At 33.7% G+C, this 14,188-nt stretch overlaps 2 protein-coding genes across 2 annotated transcripts; both read right to left on the minus strand.

Moving 5' to 3' along the window:
• Positions 1-1,271: 1,271 nt before the first annotated feature.
• Positions 1,272-9,614, minus strand: LOC111884264 (L-ascorbate peroxidase 3). The gene is made up of 9 exons (XM_023880576.3): positions 9,388-9,614; positions 9,183-9,307; positions 8,367-8,416; positions 8,064-8,129; positions 7,793-7,841; positions 3,202-3,284; positions 3,044-3,123; positions 2,846-2,948; positions 1,272-1,633 (listed from the first exon to the last, which is right to left on the minus strand). The coding sequence occupies exons 1-9, from the start codon at positions 9,498-9,500 to the stop codon at positions 1,445-1,447; spliced, it is 858 nt and encodes a 285-aa protein (XP_023736344.1). The 5' UTR covers positions 9,501-9,614; the 3' UTR covers positions 1,272-1,444.
• A 478-nt stretch (positions 9,615-10,092) lies between these two features.
• On the minus strand, positions 10,093-14,188 carry LOC111884272 (synaptotagmin-1). Its single transcript, XM_023880585.3, has 12 exons — positions 13,774-14,188; positions 13,348-13,446; positions 13,209-13,259; positions 13,005-13,128; positions 12,814-12,932; positions 12,618-12,719; positions 11,751-11,825; positions 11,557-11,633; positions 11,202-11,448; positions 10,709-11,056; positions 10,495-10,626; positions 10,093-10,411 (listed from the first exon to the last, which is right to left on the minus strand). Exons 1-12 carry the CDS (start codon positions 13,882-13,884, stop codon positions 10,280-10,282), a joined length of 1,617 nt encoding a protein of 538 aa, XP_023736353.1. The 5' UTR covers positions 13,885-14,188; the 3' UTR covers positions 10,093-10,279.

A 14,188-nucleotide genomic window follows, 5' to 3' on the forward strand; every position in this document is an offset into this window, starting at 1 on the left:
CGAAATTGAAAAAAAGATTCGGTTCCTTGAAGAACCAATAATTATGGTTCTCTATTGAACTTTTCCCTATTTCAGCGGTTGAAAAAAAAAACTGAATTTTGAAATGTTTTTGAACAATTGTTTTACTATTGTTCCTCCATCCCCAGCAAGCAAGCGACTTTTCAGGCTTTCTTGTTGCTTTTACCATATGTATAGCAACTTATTTGTTTCCATTACGATGAAAAATCCCATATCAATCATGCAATGTAAGCAAACACTTTTGTTCATCGACCCAAATACTTTTAAGAATCATGTGGCGTGGTTTATAAAGGTATTACGTTAGTAGTGAATAATAAGAGAATCTGGTTCAATGTCCTTTCTATAACAAGGTCTTTGATGTTACATGTAACAAGAAATCACCCACTCGCATACCCTAAAATTGTGGTGAATATACATGTTAGTAAAGAATTATTTATAAGGAATAAATAAACGTGTCATTATATATATTAATATAGAGATTGTATTTTACTTTTTATTTGTTTAAAAAAAATAGGTAACTATAATAAGAAAGAAGCTTGTTAGATCTAATTACATTTGTTAATTGAATCTGATTAAGTGACACTAGCCTCTTACTTTTTATTAGACACAATAAAAAACATATAAAAACATACAGTCTAAATTCAATCAAATCATATCAACCTTTTAACAAAGTAATAATTTTTGGTGGGGGAAAAAATATGAATAAGTATGAGAAAAAGTTAGAAAAGGGAGTTGAATGTACCAAACACACAGTGCCAAAAAAGGAAACGCCAATTGCATGAGTTTAGGAGGGTTAGGTAGATAATGTAGAGAAGTTGGCAGATTCAATTATTTGCACATGTCTCAACACCACCGCAAAAATACCTAATCAATCCTACCCAAATCCCATACAACCCTCCAAAATGCAACAATTTTTATTATTTTCTTTAACTTTATTATTGTAAACGACCCTTGTACGTTACGCATCCACCCTTGTACATTGTTCTCGATAGCTTACACTTTTTGCCAAATTAAATCAATGAATATTAGGCTGGTTTTTCTTTAAGTAAATCTTACTTAACTTCAAATGAACTAAAGGAGAACAAAAAAAACAGGAAAAAGATAAAGAAAAAGTTGAGGTGGAGAAATAGAAAAACTTATAAATAAAATAAAATAAATCATCAAGCATGTGATCAGATCCGAAACTTAATTATTTTTAATTCATCCAAGTCCAACACAATGGAATTTAAGTTCGTATGTTGTGGAGGGCTCCATTATTTATAGGGTATTTATTTATTATTAATTAATCAAACTGAAAGTCAAATTGTCTCTGGGGTTTTTAAACATAAATAATGGTAAACACAATATATATATGTTGAGGTAAATAAACAATGTTATAACAACTTGTATCCCATGCAGTGAAAGTTGTACCACTGACTCACCGACTTCACTTGGACTTTTTGCGGACTTCATAGACGTAACTGAGAATAACCACCGCAGCAGTAACGATAACACCGACAGCACTTTGGGCCAATACGACGCCGTCCTTAACTTTTTTGGCGGAAGTTGGTGTGAAGCCTAATTCCGAGAGTTTCTTGTGTGAAATTGCATAATCATTAAAGAATGCATCTTCGTCCTGAACAAACAATTATTACTAATGTTCAATAATTTAGGATAACATGGGGGAACGTAAAATTATAGTAAAGTTTAGTTTTTAATTTATATAATAATGGAAAGGACGCGTAAATGTACCAGATTAGAAATAATAGTGTAGTAGTGTACAGCTATTGGTTTGAGATAGAATCTAATCTAAGGCATGTTCCATTGTTGTGTAGATACAGGAGGATTTTAGTTTTATAAGAGTAACATTGTACCTTAATAACAACCACAATCTGTTATCTGTGTGAGGTTGTTGGCGTAGGTTAAGATTGGTTGTTATTTATTTCATTATGTTTTAAGAATGAGAAGAGACCAGAAGGGGTCCCAACTGTCAAAACCAATAATCTAAGGTAGTCCAGCTTAAAACCAATCACACAACTGTCTTTTTAGTGACTTTAATGTTTGATTGTTTATATGTTCCCATTTTAGTTGTTATGGGTAGGTTCCTACCACGTGACTGCTTATATCATATGTACAAGTACAATATTGCTGCCTTAAGTAAAATAATAGCCGTCCAAGTTATAGTCAAACCATTAAAAAAATTAATATATATTTTCAAAAACTTTGGGTAAGAATTTACATATTTGCCATTATTAATATATTGAAATGGTGTTACTAAATAACAAACAGGGCCTAATGGAACATTTCTAAGAAAGTAGTGATCTTTTAGGTCCAATTAGTCGATTTGTAATATAAAAGAAAGTGAAACTAATAAACAAGAAAGAAACAGATAAATAGCAATTACATATCAACTTCCAACAGTTTCTCTCTAAGCAAATTTCGTATCTACCATACTAGTACTTTTCACTAAATGCATCAAGGACAAATAGTAATGGCTCACTGTTACCCATGACAAGGATAAAAAAAAAAAAAAAAAGATGATGTTATCCTCCACATAAAGGGAGGATAGTTAAAGTGGGGTGCAGGTATGCGAGTAGGTCCCGTTGAAACTAAAGAGAATTTTTTTACAGTGGACATGTATATTGACATGTTTTAGCTACTTGTATTATTTTTATGTGTATATAAAAAATAATGATGTTATCCTTGGCTTTTTATTCACACGTTTAGTGTGCACTTTTAGGTCTCCAGTGAAAGGAAGAACCTATCTACCCGGTGGATAAAAGATCAAAGTTTTACTTGGCATCACATTTGGTTATTATTATATAATAATAATAATTTCACAATTTACCTTTGCATAGAGCTCAACATAAGGGCGGAATGCAGGATCATCCAGCAATGCAATGTCTGTAGGAAGTTTCAAAAGCCCCTCTGATTCGCCTTTCAGAAGCTCCCTGGTCCCGCAGAATCAGGGCAATTAAAGACATGTTAAAAAAAAAACTAATTATTTTATTACAGATAAAGGAAATGAGGGTTGAGCAAGTTTTACACAAAATATGAGTTATCAAATTTCAGTGGATCCCTGGTCCAAGGGCCATCAAAGCCTGATCTATCTGCATGTGCTTTTCCCTGTAGCATGCATATCAAGAAAGAAGCAAAATGATAAACATGTTTTATGTTCCTAACGAGTAATGAGTGGAAACTTACCAAAGTGTGTCCTCCTGAGAGGGCCACAATATCCTTGTCAGATAAACCCATACGATAAAATATGTCCCTCAAGTGTGGTGCACCTACAATTCATAAAACAACTTCAGTTAATTAAACGATATAATTGTTTCATTACTGTGAAACATGAGGGACCACCTTTACCTTACAACAGATGATATGTTTGTAAATTTCAGTAATAAAGTATTTATTTGTACTATTATCATAACTGACAGGTTTAATAAATAGAATGAGAAGTAATGGTCTAAAATAAGGAGGCTTGGTATCAAGTAACAAAGAGTAGGAAGAGATACTGAAAACAATTTCGCAACTTCCATCTTCCTCTCATTTTTCTAATCGGCCATCATTATTATCCATACATTACAGTTGGCCTAACTGTAAACCTGTCCTTTAGTTGTACATCTCCTCCTCTCGGTTTTGCACAATAAAAGTTGTACGCGGACATCCTTAACACTCGAGGCACACCGCAACTTCCAATTTCTGTCAACTTTTTCAATCCCATCTCGCCCCACCACAATTCCCTACAACCCTTCCACAAAACCTTTTCAACACATTCGCTACAATGCTACAAAATACCACACAACCACCACCCACGCAAGAAACGGTACCCGAGACGCAAGCGTAAAATAACGGCCAACAAAGGGAGAGCAAGAAGGAAAGGGAAAGTGGTCGTGGTTGAGCAATCGGAAGACAAACCTCCAACATGGTAGATTGCGGAGGAAGAATACGCATTGGCGGTGTCGTGGTGCAAAACATCAAAAAATCTAACTCAAGGAAACGATATGAAAAAAAGAGAAGAACGTTAAATATGTTATGAAGAAGAAAAGTACCAAAACTGATTTCGAAATGATCATATAACAAGAAAAACTTTATGTCTTAAAATTGTCACATGACAATTTTATGTCCTAAAACTGTCCAAAAAACAGTCATAAACCAACTTAAATCCGGGTCTAAAGTATGGATCACAAAATCGGGTACATTTACCGAAAATCCGGATATCTGATGTATTTTTAATATAGTAACATCCAGCTCGACCCCAGGGGTTCTGCCCCTTGGACCCCGCTCCCAAGGGTGCTACCCCCGGACCCCCGTCCATTCAGGGGCGAAGCCCCTAAATAACAGTGTACTTTCAACCAAGACAAATTTAAACAAATGTGCACTCCACACCATCCTAACTTGTTTAATATTTATCAAGGTGACGTTGATCAACAAATTAATCCTATTACATTTAAATAATATTAGTGATGTAAAATCACCAACAACAAGTGGACTCCAATAAACAAAAAGTGCACCAAGTTTAATTTCATCTACAACAAACTTTCCTCGCACAAGCAAAGTGGTGCGACCGATTTTGATGTTTATAAAGCGGCGAGGGATCAATATTATGTCGAGACGGGTCACGTTTTCGAACACGAAAAGATTTGAGAGATTGTCAAAGGAAGGCCCAAAATGAAAAAAAAAAAAACGGACACATTTTCAAAACAACAATCCAAGAAGTCTCGTGGCTCAGGTTCAGTCGACGTTTCGGACGCACGCACGAACATCGACCTCAATGCGGACACGGATGAGATACCGGACGACTTCAACGACAACAAAGAGATCTTCTCGCCTCGACGACCAATAGGTCACGACAAAGCGAGGCGGGCTCAACGACATGCGGAGGAAAACGAAAGTAAACTTCGAGAGCAAGCGGAAATGAAACAGAAATTTGACGGCCACAACGAAATCACGCTTAAAAGATATGAGTTGCAACGTATGCATTTGGAGTTCCTTCGTCGTGAAGCCGAGGAAGATCGCATTACGAAGGATTTGGCAATTCTTCAAACTAGCGAGGAGAATATGCCACCGAGACGGGCGGAAGGGCTTCGAAAAATGAAGGCGAAGATCGAGAGGAAATATTTAGGCAAAGAATAGAGTATCGGTGTTATATTTTTAAAATTATTAGGACTATCGTATGTTTTCAGTCAATGTTTTTTTTTCCGTTGTAATGGCGTTTTTATTTTTAAAATGGTATGTTTAATTAAGTATTTAATTTAACTATGTTAAATTAATTTATATGTTTTTTAAAAATATTATGACATAAATTAAAAAAATAAAACAAATTAGAAAAATAGAAATTAAAAACATCAAAAAAAAATAGTAATAAACAAATAGAAAATGGTAGGTGTTATCACATGTTATTTGGTATTGCCCATTTCCAAATTGGGTGTTATAACACCAAAAGTATGACTAGGATGATGATGTGGACATTCTGGGTCTGATAATATATAATAACGTGTTGCCCACATCCAGTAGGCTTATGGATCTTAAAACCCAAGTACTTGAAACTCTCATTTGAGCATGGTACTTTCCCTTAACATATAATTCTAATCCTTCCTTACTACGCTCCCTACTAAAATTGCACCAAAGACATTTCATCTTAGTTGTATTGATTTGTAACCCTTCCCTTCCGACATTGTCCTCCAAGAGTCCAACCTACCATTTAGCTCATTCCTAGTTTCTACCACCCATACAATGCCATGATGCCATTGGCAAAAAGCATACACCATGGCATCATAGTTGTCAAACTCATACAAGTCATGGGTCAAGTCATTTCAAACACAAAAAATATCAACTTGGTAGTATGACTTGATATGGAGTGTGACTTGGTACAAAAATCAAGAGTCGATGACTCGTACCGAGTCGAGCCAACTCATGGCTCGGATGAGCCATGAGTCATGGTTGAAAACCGACCACTAATACGAAAAAAAAAAAAAAAAAAAAAAAAAAACAAACAAACAAACAGGTCGTGAGTTAACATTCTCACATCCAACTTTATTTTTGATAGACGGAATAGCAATAATGTTAGAATCCAACTTTATTTTTTATGAACGGAATATCGATCTTGCCTGATAAAAGATCTTCAATTTTGAAAACCCAAAGAAATTTGTAAGAAATGTATATGAGAAAGAGAGTTAAGAGAGAATTTTTGGAGAAAGAGAGACAGAGTCTACAACTTCTAGAAAACGATGCCTAATTTTTGAATCCCTAAACACATTTTTCATTATATATCAACATATGCAACAAACTTGTCCTCTATCTTATTAGCCCTTGCTCCATTTTCTTTAACACTCCGGCCTACCAAGTAATCTTAAAACATTTTTATGGTCCTAACTAGCAAACTGTTGGAGAAAGCCATTGAAGACAAAAGGATTACCATGGGAATATTGTGCAGAAATGTAAAACCTTTTTATTAATCACAAATCAATAAATTTTGGTGCATTAAATGCATATTTATACACACTATTAAATATCCTTTGTACTCCTTTAAGACACCGATTCAAAACACCCATTCAAGCATCGATTCCAATTTAGTAACTGCCATAACTACTAATAAATATTGTACGTGATGTGCACTGACCGAATTGCCCCTGTCTAGCTTATATCTTTCAACACAAACTTGTAATATTTTAGTAAATGTGTTAATATTAAACAAATATTATGTCTTTATGTGTATTATATGTTTATATATAATATTTTTTTAATATCATGAGTCTTACGAGTCAAGTCAGGAGTAGAAAATCTGGGATCATGGTAATCTTTAAAATAGTTTTAAAGAGGTTCATTACACACCGTACTCCCTCGTCCCAAAGACACAACCACACACTAATAAGAATTTGGTGTGGACTTCAGATTTTGTCCCTCTCCATCTTCCTTAATGCCCACCACTTCCCCATTTTTAATCTTTGTGCAAGAACACTCATTGTAAGTCTGTTGACTTCCACATTCCTATCCCTCGCCAACAAAGTTGCCTCATTAAATAAAGAATGAAAGTAATTATTCCTCATTTTCTCTTAATATGCTCATATAATACTCGACTGATATCATTGTTAATAAACCTTAGATTTCCTATCTGCTTTTGCCTTCTTACTAGATTGTGTTAGCTTGTAGATTCAATTCTCCCTTTCTTTTCATGTACAATAGACTTCACTTTAGTCACCACCTTCTTCGCACTGCCTCTAACACCGACCATTTATGTTATCATTTTGGTGGATTTAATATATTGTAGGGTTTAAGAGTTGGGGGTTTTGGATGTTGATGATATTTTTTTATTATTAATATCATTAATGTAAGTAAAGAGTATTCAATGTGGTCATATGGCTATTAAATACCATTGTTAAGGGGTTAAGGAACAAACAAAGAATCTTCTAAGTAACAATTTGGGTTTTTGTGTATTTTGTGAAGGGCTTAAATAACAAACAAAGAATCCTCTAAGTAACAGAAACTTAGTAAGGATTGTTATGTATTTTCAACTGGTTGGTGATGATGTGTCCCTAGTGATAGTTATACTAATCTTGAGTGGTTTGGATTTTAGTCTAAACTTGAGGTGAGTACGTAGCATTTTTCAAAACTGGGTTTGTCGATTTTTAAAAACTTCAGAATTGTTAGGTTTGTAACAAGAATATCCAGTAATAAAACTGAATAATTTATAGGTTAGTCAGGAAACATCTTTTTAACTGCCAAAAAGCTATTGAAAAGAGAACGCACTTCTTATGTAAGATAATGATTAATGTAAAAAAGTAGGATCAAAAACCTTTGGTAGCATTTGGGAGTCTTCCTTCCTTAGGAGAGATCTTAGAGTCCTATAAGAAAAGAGAGAACATGTTATGAAAAGGTAAACTTGCTGCAGGGAATAAATTCCCATTATATTCTTATACTTGCTTTGGTAAAGGAGTAAGATTTCAAACAGAATCTGAGCATGAACAGATGAAATATATGACTAGGTCCAAAGGGAAGATAGCAAAAAAAAAAAAAAAAAAAAAAAGAACTTGAAAAAGATCAAACATGTGATAAAATCAAGATACCTTTCTACCAGGAACAAAGTCAACAGTAGGGCCACCAGTAACCTCCACTGCAACAACACCTGCAAGCTACACACAGAAAGCCTAAACATGTCAGTAATTGGTTATACTTTACATGTCACATATGACATAAAATGTGTGCTTATGTGTATGTTAGAATTAAAATTAAACTCATTGGGAAATATAATGCAAATTATTTGAGCGCATTTACGCACTGCAAGCATAGGAATGGTTTAGCAAATTGTTTGGTGGTATCAAATACATAACATAATTCATAAAAATGAACTTTAGTATCATTGAAATCACCTGATACAGATCTGCATATGTAATCCTTGGATGTTTGGACTTTATTTCTTCTGCAGTAAGAAAGAAGATACTCATTATAGTAACAAATAGAAGTACTTTAATTCAAGTTAACGCCATTTCTCTTTGTAGGGGGAAATATTAAGTCTAGTAGCAACAAAATTGTAATCAATGACAACCAAGAACTACCAAGAATTATAAAAAAAAATGGACCAGCAACCCAAAAAGATTAATGGAAAAAATAACTTAGTAGAACTGAAATCCATGATATGTGTTTGAGTTGTACTAGCTAACAGTCACAAGTCAAGAAAGTTCATATAGCAAGAATAGAAAATGCTATGGTTTTTATCACTAATAAAAGTCTCTCTACTTCAGATTGGTAAAACACTGCAGGTTAGCAAAAATTTAAGCTAAAACAGCAATCAATTTGTCACCCTAGTTCACAACGAAATAAGATCACACCTGATGATGATTAACTTGAAATTGAAAAGTATAACTTTGCATCAAAAGAAGATCATTTGGGGGTAATTAACATCAAAGTGAAATATTCCAACTCAAAAATACAACTTTCAATATTGAGAAAGTGATTGCCTGGCAATAGCTTAGCATTTACCACAAAGCAAATATCAAACTTATTAACTCATGAAGTTATAGAACTAGTTTCCTACTTTCAATTCATAACAGGAGTGTTTCAATTAGAAAAATTAGCATGGCTAAAATACTGTTCATATCAAAATAAAAACCATTCGAGTAATCAATATATATAACTCATTCTAAAATACAACTTCAATATGTATCAATTTCAACTAGAAGATTTACCGCAAAAATCAATAGCTATCTTTAGTCCGTTATTAGAGCCATGACTAAATTCCTCCTCATTCCTGATCGAACCATTAGGACCTCCGGTCTTGGTGTTCACATCGTACGTCCCAGCATCATGCCACCTACATCATCATCATGAATCTCGATATAATCATCAATAACTAGCATCGATATTTAAGAGAAAGAAGAGTCGTATTTATACGCTAATCGAAGCATAATTGGTGCGCAATTCTTGTTGGAGATAAAAGCGCGAAGCTCTCGACGAGCTTTATCAATCTGTTTGAGGTATTCGGTGTCTACCACAGGCATCGCCATTGATGAATTGCACACAGTCAAGATGAAAGTGTGTGTTCGTGAACTAGGGAAGAGCAGTCCACTGGTGTAGAGATATAGAATTAGATAATAGATAGGCTAAAATTAGGAGCCAAAGAGAAACTGGGTTCCTGTGTGGTCGACCTCACGCCAATCGAAAATCAAGGTCAGGCAACGTCTTTTGACCAAGAGCTTATCGTTTGACTGAGAGAGGATAGTATCCATCATCGACGGTCTATGTTGTTTCCCGTTGACTAGAAAACTTCGACCTCATCTACAAAATAATTATATTTTTTATAAGAGAAATATTCCAAAATTTGTGTTTGTAACTGTATTTTGTATTTTAGGTTGGTTTCTTTTGGTTTTGAATTTATATTTTTTTGTTTATGGTTTTCAAAAATAAAGGTACTATCGTAGGAGTAACTCCACATCTATTTGATCAACAATAATTGATAATTCCGATGAAGATGATAACTCACTACCCATGTCAAAGAACAAAACTACAAAACTTCTAAAACGGTTACTCAAAGAATAATTTATTTTTTTAGAAACAAGGTTTGCTAGAAAGGATAATTCTTATTTTGTAGAAACAAAAAACAACAAACATAGACCATATATTTAATATTTAATGTACACAAAAGGTTTGTACAACAAACAGCAAACATAAGTATTTCGATTCCAGTTTTCAAGTACCAAAAGTGAGAAACAATTTTCTTCAATCAAACCTCTCTCTCTCTCTCTATATATATATATTATATGTCTCTGTCACTATCATCAAGAATTCAAGATGCAGTCCTCCATTGAAGCTCGATTTGGATCTTCCCATTCCTTGAATCAATAAGATGATATTTTTCATTGATCCTTTTATTATTCACAACATCCGCAAGACTTATATCAATGTAACCCAATGATTCCTGTTTTCAAACAAGAAAAAACAATCAATCCAACAGCTTAGAAGCTAAAATAGTCAACTTTTGACCACAAAAAGTCAAACTACCTTAGGATGTAGTAACCCAATCCTTGATGAAGCACTAGCAACTTCCACATGCAATTTATCATTCAAAGGAGGCTCTTCTAGTGTGAATGTGAACTCCTCATTCCATCTCGGATCCCGATTCTTCTTCACATGCTGCATCAAAAAAGAAGAATTAATCAATCGATGAGAGAGAGAGAGAGAGACTAAATGACCATTTTACCCTTTGCAATGATACCTTGGTTTTTTTCTCCTCTCCTTTGAAAAGGACACGAACATAAGGATTCGTGTGGTGTTTTCCTTCAACATCTTGAGCTTCATGAACCCTAACAACAAGTACACCACCTCCAGCTGGAGTTCCTTCAGGTGCCTTTTGAACAGCACCTGCATCTTCAAATGCAGGCATATCTTCATCCTTAAAAGGTTTATATAACAATTCTACAACAATTTGGCCTCTTGATTTTTCATTTTGGGCATCATTTGAATCCATGTTTTTTAGGAGATCAAGTGTCACGACTTTTGGCTCATCAGGTACAATTTCCTTCAAGGGCACCACATTCATCCCCATCTTGTCATGTTTTCCAACCTGAAAATAGGACAACCAAAGTAGAATTTTCAAAATACAATCAATGTCTTAATAAGGAAAAGTTAGAAGGAAAATAAACATGTAAGATTTTAATCGAAAGTAAAAGCCAAAATGGATTAAAACAAATGAGCAAAAAAACTAGTACCTGTTCCCAATCATAAACTTGGAACTCTACAGCTTGTGATTCTGGATCTTTAACAACCATGTTGAATTCCTCATTCCATTCGGGATTCAAATTCTTATGTTTCACAGTTGTCTTTTTTGATGGAAGCTTACTTTCTGTGAGCTTTATTTTCACATAAGGATCAGAAGCACCTAAAAGATCTTTCTTTTTCAACTTCATTGCCCTCAAAACCTTCACATGAAGTATTCCTACAGGCTTCTTTAAGGCCCTGTAAATTGTCAAGAATCGGTCAAACATTGACTTTCACAAAGATATGTTCACTTCAATTGTTGTCATTAATTAATAATTGGAAACAAGAAATAGAGATTGATTTTACTTGGATGGATCCAATATTTGTACTTCTAGAGTTCTAGGCCAAAGATACATGTTGCCAACTTGATCTTTAATTTGTTCCTGTACATAATAATATGTTATCAAAAATAAAGTCAATAAATTGAAATGAAACCAATATAATATAACTACCCATTAAATATCATATTCAGAAAAGAAAATGAAACCATTATAATTTACCTGAACAAACCTATACAATCCAGGAATTGACATAAGGTCAGCTCCAAATAGCTTCAGCCCAAAATCAACATGTGGCTGCAAAATGGAGAGAGGACAAAAATGTAAAAAAACAGTATTGAAAATAACCCATCTTTTTTATTAGAGAAAAAGTGAACTTAAAGGTCAAAAAGACTAATGTTCAATTTCAAAAACGAAATTGTCTTGAACTCTGGATATATGATATTTAAAAATATTTGAGAAAATGACAGCATACTAGGGGAAATGGGAGTAAAAAAAGTAAATAAATTTGTAAGAAGTTGAGAAAATGAATTAAGGGATTGTGTCTTTTTGATTTTAGGCTTAATGGTTAAGCACTTAATATGCACAGCTATACATGATTGTTTCTTTTTTACTTAATCTGGACATATACACTATTTTGTTAATATATACATATTTGTTACATGTTTACCATTTTATCCCCAACCTTTCCTTATGGATTCAGACTTAAAATGAACGAAATATAGATGACATTAGTTTAGATCTATATAATTTTTTTTTACAGCTTTGTTGTATTAGGAAAAAATAATTTTAAACAAAAACTAATTATAAATACAATACTTTAACATGTAATAATACTTAAAAGTTACAATTTTATTAGGTTGAGATTTGTGAAATTTATTTAGATTTTTTATTACGTATATGTTTAGGTAGGTCTACATTTTCAAATTTGGGTATCTGTTAAATTGGTTTAGATGTTTGATTACCTTTTTTGTTAAGGTTTACATTTTTCAATTTAATTAGGTTCAGATTTGTTTAGTAATTGGTATAAACTGTGAAATTGATAATTGGAAAAAAAAAATTAAATATAACAAAAAGAACCCGATTTACCTTCTCCATGAGAGACACACATATTTTAGCAAAGCAAGGAAAGCTAGGAACAAGTGGTTTTAGAGTGATACGAGGTGAAGCAAAGACTTGTAAATCCACCACCTGAAATTATTACTTTATTTATTAAAAAAAAACCCACAAATATAATTTTAAAGAAAAATTTCCTTAAAAATAGGAGATATATATTATATATGACCTGAACAGTTGCTTTCAAACCATATGCTTTAGCAGCCACAGTAACATTAGGGTTTCCAGCCCATTTTAGAACTGGTTCCATTATCAACTCCTTCTCATCAGTCACATACACTTTCATCCCTGAAAAAAAATATATTAAATATTTTAACAGTTAGTCAAATGTCTAAAATGCCCCTTGTATAATCACATTACCTTGAAAAGTAGGAGGCAAAGAGCCTAATGTAAGAGTCTCAAATTCAACCGAATCAATTTTATACTTTGGAATTTGTTCTGCGATAATGGGTTTGGCAATTTCCTTTGCAGTCTTGCATATTGCCTATGAATATAGAAAGATTAATAAGTTCTTCGAATTTGAAGAAATTTAGTGAAATTAGGGTTCTTGAAAATCTGAAATACCTTGTCAAGATAAGGCCACATATATTCGATGAACTTGTTAAGCCAATCAACCTACATTGATTCAAAAAACATCATAACATAGTAAAATCTAAGTCATCGATTCAAATGTAGATTGATCTTCAGAAGTCAAAATACATACCCGGTCAAAATCCGGGTTTTTTACCCACGCCGGTATTTCAGGAAGCATACTTTGTAGAGTTTCAGAGTCTCGTTCGACCAAAGGTCGAATAATTGGATCCTGCCCACATCAATATTTGATACCAAAATTTAATCAAAACCCCTAAATCATACTCGTTGAGCTGAATCGGGAAAGGGGCTATAAAGTCAACTTTTATCGTACAGAAATTGGTGCATACAATCTATTGACACTGATCTAAGCTTTAGCTTAACTACTAAGCATTGAAAGCTCATTGAAAATCATTAAAAGTTTTTCTAATCGGTGAACTGAAAATCGAGAATTAATCAAATCTATGCGACACAAACAAGATCAATGCGAAATACGATGCAAAATCTAGTCGATACACACACACACGCAGCAGACATAGGAAAAGAGATGGAAGGAGACCTTGACATCTGTGGGTTGAAAGTAGATGAAGAGATAGTAACCGATCACAAGCCCAGCAGAAACGCCGATTCCAAAGCCGGAAAACCCCAAAAAAGTACTAATTACACCCATCTCTCAACTCTTCAATTCTTCTGTCTTTCACTTGGAAACTTGGAAACAAATCAAACCCACATCAGAGTGAATAAAAGAAATTGCTTCCTCTTCAAGTTCTTCGAGAATCTACAAATCTTAAGAGCTTTACAGAAAAACCCCAACTCACGCAGCTCTTGTGAGTTCACCTCGCCGGCTAAAAGTAAGGGTGAATATTTCGGACATTAAAGAAGGAATTGAAGGATACGATTGTCATTAATATAAACAAAGGCCCATCTGTCCGCTATTTGTCAAATAACGGACGAGTCGAGTATTGACGTGCCTA

This window comes from Lactuca sativa, chromosome 3 (genome assembly GCF_002870075.4).
Source record: "Lactuca sativa cultivar Salinas chromosome 3, Lsat_Salinas_v11, whole genome shotgun sequence".
Lineage (NCBI taxonomy): Eukaryota > Viridiplantae > Streptophyta > Magnoliopsida > Asterales > Asteraceae > Lactuca > Lactuca sativa.

Coding starts and splice junctions, on each gene's coding strand:
- LOC111884264 (XM_023880576.3), bottom strand. CDS start 9,500: ATGGCGATGCCTGTGGTAGACACCGAATACCTCAAACAGATTGATAAA. Junction 3,285..7,792: donor ACTCCCAAATGCTACCAAAG/GTTTTTGATCCT, acceptor TATGAATTGTAG/GTGCACCACACTTGAGGGAC. Junction 2,949..3,043: donor TTTGATAACTCATATTTTGT/GTAAAACTTGCT, acceptor CTGCGGGACCAG/GGAGCTTCTGAAAGGCGAAT.
- LOC111884272 (XM_023880585.3), bottom strand. CDS start 13,884: ATGGGTGTAATTAGTACTTTTTTGGGGTTTTCCGGCTTTGGAATCGGC. Junction 12,720..12,813: donor GTTTGAAAGCAACTGTTCAG/GTCATATATAAT, acceptor TAATAATTTCAG/GTGGTGGATTTACAAGTCTT. Junction 10,412..10,494: donor TTGGGTTACTACATCCTAAG/GTAGTTTGACTT, acceptor GTTTGAAAACAG/GAATCATTGGGTTACATTGA.